The 9,014-nt window shown below is 42.6% G+C and overlaps 1 protein-coding gene across 1 annotated transcript in view; it reads right to left on the reverse strand.

The window, feature by feature from the left end:
* The window catches only part of FAM129A (family with sequence similarity 129 member A), a 36,608-nt gene extending 34,441 nt beyond the window's left edge, over positions 1 to 2,167 (reverse strand). The window contains 1 exon segment of the mRNA XM_017736451.1: positions 2,098 to 2,167. Within this exon segment, the coding sequence (XP_017591940.1) occupies positions 2,098 to 2,167 (70 nt within the window).
* Positions 2,168 to 9,014: the final 6,847 nt, after the last annotated feature.

Genomic DNA, 9,014 nt, shown 5'->3' on the forward strand with positions numbered 1-9,014 from the left:
CTCAACATGTTGCCACGTGGCCAGTCCAGGCGCAGATCAGGAAAACTTGGGAAAAAAGGTCAGAAGCTGTAACTTCTTGGCTGGCATACAAGAGAGGGATTGCTCACACTCCCAGAACTTCAGCCATTTGGAAGTTAAGAATGGAAAGAGGGAAGGATTCGCCATAAACGCTATTTCACTTAAATACTGGTGTTTGGCAGTAAGATGACCCTTCCAAGAGTAGCAAAATATTCACAATCTTTCCTCTTCACAGCACAATTGCCTGCACTCAGCACCTTTTGGAAAGGGTTTTCCAAATATATCACGATCAGTGATATGAATCTCTTTGAAAGTCTGGGGGCTGATGTATCTTCTACACCATTTAAGCCCCAGGGGACTCGAACATAAAAGTAGTAGATGATTTGCTGTATTAAAACAAATCCTGGACAATACAAAACCTAAAAGAAATAAGCACTGTGTGTGCTGAATGTCAGTACACCCTGCATTTCAATGAAGTAAAGCAGTGAGACAGAACAGGAACAAATTACTTTGTCTTATTTCCTCTACCAGGCCATGAGCAAAGCTGTCAGAAGACAATCTAAAATGTTTGGCTGATCATACGCACACAGTGCCTCACAAGCCAGGATGTAACCCACAACTGGGGACATGCTATTAAATGATAAACTAGAAACCAGATAAACTATATATACTGTGTGCCCTAATGCAAATTGAGCTTTACAATTACTACTGTCCATCCGTCCGTCCACCCATCCATCCATCCATCAACACAGTCTTATTCTCATAGCCCATCAAGGTAGCAGCAAAATGAGTTAACAAAATAATTCCAGTGTTCAGCTCCTGGGCCAACTTCATCCCAAATCCAAGAAAAAGATAACTCTGATTGAGGTAAACATCTGAAATTGCAGATGCTCTACCTAAGCCCTGAAAGCTGGATGTCAGTACTGTCAGCTCTGAAATGGGCTGGATGCTCGACAGGAAGAGAGGGAAGCAGCCACTCACCATAAAAACTGCTCCTCGCCAGATCACCTGTTCACGGCAAACACCATTATCAGTTGTTAAATGCATCTGGTAACCAGAAAACCCGTAAGAGTGATTCTGGCTGGCATATCCTGACAGTGCCCACCACCTTCCAGTGCTCTGGGACACGTGACAGTGTAGTGGGATTTACAAGTGGTTCCCTCTTTCCTACAGTCTTCTTCCTTGTGCAGTACTTACAATACCACCCAGCAAGTGTTTAAGTCCAAGCGCCCCCTGGCTTTATCCAGAAAGGCAATGTAAACTACTCTCTCTGTTGTTGAAAGCAGAACTCAGTTTGATCTTTATTTGTAGAAATAGTATTTCAATTATTCTGAGCCATGACTTAGTACCTGTTATGGCAAAAAGGGATGGCAGACACAAATCCCAGGTTCTGATTTGGCTGGATCACCTCTCACAGGTTTGTTTGCACTCAGCCAAACCCAGCAGCTCTGGTGGAGCCACCCCTCTTTCCCATGCAGGAACATGTGGTTTGCACCTGGTAAAATACTGAAACCAATTATTTATCCCAGCCTTGGTTTGTATGAATGGAGACTGCTCTCAATAAAAACTTACAATTCTGTAACCCCAGTGGTGTGCACACACCCTCAAATCACCTGTTTGCCATGCTGGCAAAATCCCTGTTATTCACCCAAAACTCAGTGCAGAGGAGTGGAGAACACCCATCACACCCCGGATCAGCCTCTCCTCAAGTCTCAGCATATAAGCACTCCTCAGGTGCTTAGTCCATCTTCTCTATAGGAAAAATCTGGTGCTGTCTTGTGAAAAAATCAGATTTTTTTGCAAGTTTGGCAGCTGAGACCGTGGGTGTGAAATGTGTGCTCCACCAGAAGCGAAGCTTCTGTTTCACATGTGTCAAGATAAACACGTTTGTAAGTTCATGTAGACATGACCCGTGGCAAAGGAGGTGCCAAAAATAACAGGCTCCATTCCAGCCTTGCAGATCTCCCTTTCTACAATTTTACCCCTATACTTTGCTCTTCCTCAAGTACTCCTCTACACAAGGCTGAATTTCATACTGAGATGGACAATTATCCCATAGATTTCCATAGGTTTACATACTTATGTTGTACCCGGGCAGCTTCAGGAGCATCTCGTATTCAGAGGGAGCAGATTGAGCTGAGTGAGACATCGTGCACTCCATAAAAAACCACCTGTTTTGTGAAGAGTGGCTTGTGATCTAACTACAGAGCTTGCTGGTTTAAGTTAATTTTGAATGCTTCTGATTATTAAAAATGAAGAACAAATTCAGAGCACAGATCCTGCACAAAGTGGCTCTTGGGTCAAGCTCAGACTCACTCCTACAGCTGGCTTTCCCTTCCCCTGCTCCCACTGCCCAATCTTTATTTATGGGAGAAGGAAAATTTCACAAGTTGCCTTTGCACTTCTGTCAGGTTAAAAAATCCTAATAATCATGAATTACATAAAGGCCAGTGCTTGTGGTTAATCAGGCTGAAAAAAGCCAAGGGTTTGATTAACACTGTGTCAGATAAGCTTATCTCAAAGGCTGCTGAAATCTGTCCTTTCTTGGTAATGGGGTTAGAAGCAGCAACGCTCTGTCTAGAAACAATTACTCATGGTCAGATTCACTAGAACAAGGTCTGACAATACTTTATTTATAAGCTTCTTTAACAGCACCAGAAGGACTTGGGATTTAATAACCAAATGAACCCAATCTAATTCCTGGGGGGGGGGGGGGGGGGGGGGGGGCAGATACAAGAAGCTGTGGTAAATAAATTTGGTGAAGGTCAATGGTTTTCAAGTTTTGGGGTTTTTTTCCAACTCCCTGAGCCACAAGTTGAGCCACTCCAGGGGACACAGACACCAGGCATGTCTTGAGCAGCTTTCTCCAATCCAGATCTCAGCACCACATTACACGTCACAGGAGGTCACACAAAAACGTTTCTTGGGAACATTTAAACAGCTTTCCAAAAATGTAAGCCAGTGCTGCATCACCCTTTAAATCAGGATGATGTATTCCCCCTTCCCTCCCTTTTGGGTGACAGTTACCTCACCGCCCAACCATCCACAAGACAAAATAACAAAAAGACACAGAGATACAGATAACAGAAATAACCATCTTCATGACATTAGTTGAAGCTTTTTTCTGGATATATATACATATATTTATATTTATACAGATACATACACATTCAAAAGATTATTTCCATGCAGTGCTTGGCGTGTGCTCTTACAGATCTGGGAGATATTTTTATTAATTTCTTTTTTCTTAATTACTTTGCCAAATTATGCCACACTACATGGCTCCATCACAAAATTACTCCAGGGAGTACATGACATTGGCCAAAGCTGTGAGTACACACACATCTTTCCATGAGGGGCTTCATTTATGCTGAGGTTTCCTTACCCTAAACTCCCTTTATTCCCTCACCAATCCAACTCCTTTCACTGCCAGCCCAGACAGACTCCTCAGAGTACCTTATTTCCCACAAAGGCATCACTTTTTAAGCACAGTAGCAGAAGGCTACATTATTCCATTTCTCTTCAACAAACACACAAACCCCACAAAATGGAGTAACAACATGAGAATAACAGTAACATTGGAGCCTCTTTTCTTGCAATTTTCCTCATCAATTCTAAGGTGTTTGCTTCTCTTTTGGCTCCTATATACACTGAAAATGAGTAAATATCACGACTTGCAAAGAATTTTCAGCTAAGCCTATGTGCAACAAGGGTAAAACCAAGACTAATCTCTAAACTAAACAGAGGTCTCAAAGCAAGGACGTTTAACTTATTTTAAGGACGTTTACTCCCAACACAACCATGCCGCTTGATTTTATCACAGGAAATAATTTCAGCCTCAGAGCCCCTTCTTGCCATTCTGAACCCCACAACACCACCTGGGTAAATACATGGATTTTAACCCAAACAACAAGCAGCATTCTGATTTTTGAAGCCCAAGGCCATACCCATGTCACAGTTGTGCCAGTTGGGAGTCACCTTCCAATTTCACCTGTTTTGTTTTGCTTGTGCCAACACCTCCTTGCCTTGGTCCTCTGTAGGGCAGCAACTGTGAAAGGGCATTTTGAGGGGGACAAAGAGCCAACTCTTTGTGAAAACCAATAATTGATTTTATTACTCTTCCTCCTATTTTAAAAAGGACAAAAAATATTTATATAATATTAAGCTTCTAATATAACTTTGTAATACAGGAAGAGGAGTATGTAAAATTCACATTCCAAAGAATTTTTTTACCCTACCTCCCACTTTACATCAAGCTTGAACAACAAAAATGGAAAAATTTTTTCCTTGCAGTGCATATTTAGTCATTTGTCCAGGCTCTCACTAGTTTCATGTCATAATACTAGAATATGACTGCAGGAATATGTAATTGTTGTCAGAGCAAAACATTGGGCAGAGGATGGGAAACTTACTTTATAAAACTTAGAAGTTCAAGTGAAGCTTATAAAATCTCTTTAATATAGAATATATTTTGTTGTTACACAGCAGGGTGATACAATGGGATCACTTTCTGTGTCACATGGACCTTGCTGGCCATGCAAATGCAAGAGCAGGAATTGTTCAAGGCTGACACAACCCACAAGACAAAAACACAGCACTATACTGTGGTTAATCCTTCAAAGCCTTAGCTAAGACAAACTAGACAAACTCTCCTTGGTGGTACTCTGTACTCATGTTCAGAAAAATAACATAACAGCTCTAAAAATATTTGCTAAATTTCTTTAGAAATAAATTGATTTAAAAAAAGGATTGCATTCACACTTTGTAAGGAATACTGCCAAGCATTAAAAGAGTCTATACTCAGGCAATTGAAGGTCTCCCCTTTCACAAACAAACCCTTCTCTACCTCTCCGTGGATGGTCATGTCCCTCAGGAAACCCACACTGTTCACTGGACTTCTCACTCTGCAGGAGAGACAGGCGGAAGTGTTGGCGCCTCATCCTGTGGGAAAGGTTTCTTCACACAGCTGCTAAAAAGCATCAATTAAGGTACAGAGTTTACAAGACAAGTGTGTAATTATTACATAAAGCTGCTCACCCAACCCTGTGTAAGACAGTTTTTTCTGTGCTTATTACAGACGGGGAAGAGAAACTACAGCTCTGTGATGCAACAGATCAGCTTTATAATTCAGATTAGTGCAGAAACACTGGAAAGTGGTACCACAGCATCAGCCCCCTGATGCAGGCTCCTTCAAGAAAGGGTTGGCACGAAGGGAGGAAGATACACTGATGCAGATGGAAAGGGAGACCTTGACCACATCTCCTCTCACTCCTCAGCCTTGGTCTGGGTTCTCCTGCTCACACATTATTCTGATTCTCCTCCTGCTGCTGCCCCAAAGTCCCACTTCAGGATAGGTCACAGCCTTTTGCTCTTTTCCAGCTGTGAAATAGGTGCAAAAGGAACAGAATCGGCCTCTTCCCTCGTGAAACTGACGAAACAATTCCAAAATCCCCTGCTAAACCTGGTCCAGGGACAATCCAAGGGAAGAAGCAGAGAAAATGAGGCAAATGAAAACAAAACAAATGGGAAAAGACAAACAGAAGATGGGAGATGGCCCTCTGGCTGCCTGGGGCTTCTCAACATGGGAGATGTGCCAGTGGCCTCCTTTTCCCTCTTTTCTCCCATTCAAAGCTGAACAAGGCCGTAATCAAGATACCAGTATTTCCAAACTGGGAAATCAAAACTAAATCTAAACTAAATTTAGTGATCTAAACATTTTGGAGTTTTTCTTTGGAAAAGCTAAAAGGACCCATTAAACTTTACTAATCATTCCTTACTTGGCAGAGTTCATGCCTTTGATTCCTTCTAAATTAAACCTGGGACCTAACTAATAAAAATACACCTTCTGCTAGCAAATCGAGAGTAATTCCCAAAATTTTATCCTGAAAAGAGGTCAAGTAAAAATCCAAACAACCCCTAACTTTCTGCAGCTGCAGCAGTATCAAAGATGAAGGACTACCTTTACATTCCCCAGGTTTGCTGTTCCTACAAACTACCAGTGCCAGCAACCCACATCACCAGAGGTAGAAATACTCCCAGGTCACAAGGGCATAAGTTAGGGGAATTTAAGGAAAAAGGGAAAACAAAGAACTGTGTTCAGAAAGAACTTGATGTAAATGCCACAGAGGACACACACAAAGGAAGATTCCTCTTACAGTCTCTCCTGTGAAAATGTGAGGGTTTAAGGCCTCTTTGTCCCAGCACACTGTTCAAAAGTATTTATTTTCTTTTTCAGGCTGCTATTTTTAACCATAACTCAGAGAAAGGCCGGACCCCCACTGAGTGTCTGACTGCAGCTCCCAGACAGGCAGAGCCACGGCGTCACTTGCTGTGACAGGAATGTGGTGACACACAGCTCTGCAGGTCCGAGTTGCCTTGTTTCCTCCATGGGGCTGGTTTCACCAAAGTCCACTTTTATTCAGTGCAGTCAGCTCAGAGGGGTTCCATCCAGCCACCTGGTATGCCAAGTGCTGTGCATTATTCTTCTTCCTCCTGGACCACTTTCAGTTCCTCAAGCACTCATGAAAGCATCACTGAGAAGACAATGGTTACCACTGGTGTTTGTTTTCTCCATTTCTAAGAGGACTTCCCGGGAAGAAGCTCCACTCAGCTATTGTCCCTCTCACTAAACCTGTGCTTGAGGCTCCTTGGCCGCTCGGCTCTTCCGCCCCAATGTTTCAAAGCTCCTTCCTTCTTGAAAAAAAAAGGAGATAAGTTGCCTCATTTCCTCTCCATTTATCTTTCACGTTCAAAAGGGCTTGTCACTACATGACTTGAAAGGAAAAAACCAAATCCAAACCACGTTCTCCCTGTGCTGTGTTTGTACAGTGGGACCACGTGAGGTCTGGGCTCAGAAAGGCAGCTGGGCAGGTTATTATTAAGAAGAGGAAATTTGTTCCTGAGAATTTATTGGGAAATGGGTCGGTGAGAACTCTCCTGCTGGCTCAAAGTGACCCTGCGCCTCTCAAGGCCTTCATGGCCCTCCATGTACAGACACACCAAAAGGCTCTGCCTGTACACCAGGATCTGTGGCTACACCTAGCCAGCAGACGTTCAAGGCTTGGCTTTATATGCATGGTGGCAATGCTTCAGTCAGTGCATTTAACAGTTTGCTTTCATCGCTCTTGCCTTTGTATGACTGGTTATGGAGCTCCAGTTTTGGAAGTCTCAGCTCTTCCATCAAAGGTCTCTAGGAAATTCTCCCCATCACTACAGTCTGAGCTCCTGCCACTGTGGATGCTGATACATTCTCTCTTGCTAGAGAAGAGTATGTTTGACTTGTCTGTATCAAAACTTAAATTCTTCATCTTTCTGTGTTTTGCAAAATGCTTCATACAGGGCATCAAGAAAAAAGCAGCCCTAAGAATGCAATGTGCAAGAGCTGCATGATAAGGGTTTTATCTGGCAAATTTATGTATGTCAGATCACATTTCCACTTTGTGAATGCAGAAGTAATCACTAGTAGTGCGACTTTAAACATATTTAGCCCCTGTCTAACAATGCTCATTTTGAGTCTCATCCAAACCTGAATTCCTCCAAAGGCTGCCTGCATTTCCTCACTAGAGCTACATTTCAAGCCATGTTTGCATTTTTCAAGGGTGGCTTAAAGGCAGCTGTGGCTTTCTGAGAAACAAATACAGGGAAAAACACATAAACCCATGTTCAATCTTCATTTGAGCTGATGGGACTTCACCAGCCTGATGAGATGAAAGATGAGCCCTGAATTCTATGAAATATTTTCCCACTTAACAGCATCTGGTGTGGCTTCAAAACACCCTCAAGAGCTCCTGAATCCACAACAACCTTTCAGAGACTTTTCTACCCCTTATTACTACTCCCAAACACTTTTACTATACAATCAATCATCCCTTCCAACAACATGCTGCTCAGGCTGTGTGCTACTCATGCAACAGCAGAACTTTTCGCTACTCTGAGATACTGTTTCTCTGCTATTTGCCCTTTCAAGCATCTCTGAGCCAACCGTTTCACCAACTGTTTCACCACAGGTTTTGCATGAACCCAGCAGCTTCACGCAAACAGGCAGGCTCTTGATTAAGGAAAAAGCAGAGCAGTGAAAAGGGTGATAGACAAGAACAAGCCAGGAATTCTGGAAAAGTGTGTTCACAAAACCCACCAATATGATTCATGGGGTTTTTATAATTTCCAGTGAATAAAAACATAGACAGTGTTGAAAAAAATGCATCTTATGATCTCTGCTCTACTCTGAGCTTTACTAGCAAAAGTACACCAAACCTTCAAAAACAAGCCAGTCAGGCTGAACCTTCTGGCTCCAAAGGTTTGGACTTAAATGGAGTCAGGACTTTTTCTCTGCAAGTCTCAGAAATGTCGAGGTCAGGACAACAAAACACAGGCCTCAGATTTAACATCCTGGTTTCCAATCGTGCTTGCAGGCAGGTCCCTCTGAGGGACATGTGCCTTAGCCAACAGCCACAAATTCATAGTCCAGGAGATGACAGTCTTCTTACAACCCCTTCTGAACAAGTAATGAGGTCAGGTCCTTTTATTGTAATTATTTCCCCTTTAGAAGCACCTCTGGCCCTAAGAAGATACACACATTGAAAATTCAAAGGCATTTTTCAAAATTACTTTTGCTGCCACCAATGTGAGGCAACTCCTCCTGTTTCCAGAACAACTGGTACCAACCACCAGCGCTAGGTGGATGCTCAGCACCACTGAAGCCAAGCTGAAGCTCTAAATGCCAACTGATGTTCTAAAAATTACAATTTTTGAGTGTATTAAAAATATCTGTTTAGTGTGCTTAAGAAGAACCTGCTGAGAGAAACACGAAAGCGTCAGATCTTATCTCATTCAAGAATGACTAGTACAGAGCAACACCAACAAAGTTAGAGGAGATCATGCAGCCCTGGCTTCCAGACTGAGCAGATACCCTGACATGCTTTTTAAACTCTTTATCTCCAAGGGTTCCTTGGATTTGTAAAATACCGTATCTTGAAACTGAAAGAAAACACAGAAAA

The sequence above is a fragment of the Corvus brachyrhynchos genome, unplaced genomic scaffold (genome assembly GCF_000691975.1).
Source record: "Corvus brachyrhynchos isolate BGI_N302 unplaced genomic scaffold, ASM69197v1 scaffold155, whole genome shotgun sequence".
NCBI lineage: Eukaryota > Metazoa > Chordata > Aves > Passeriformes > Corvidae > Corvus > Corvus brachyrhynchos.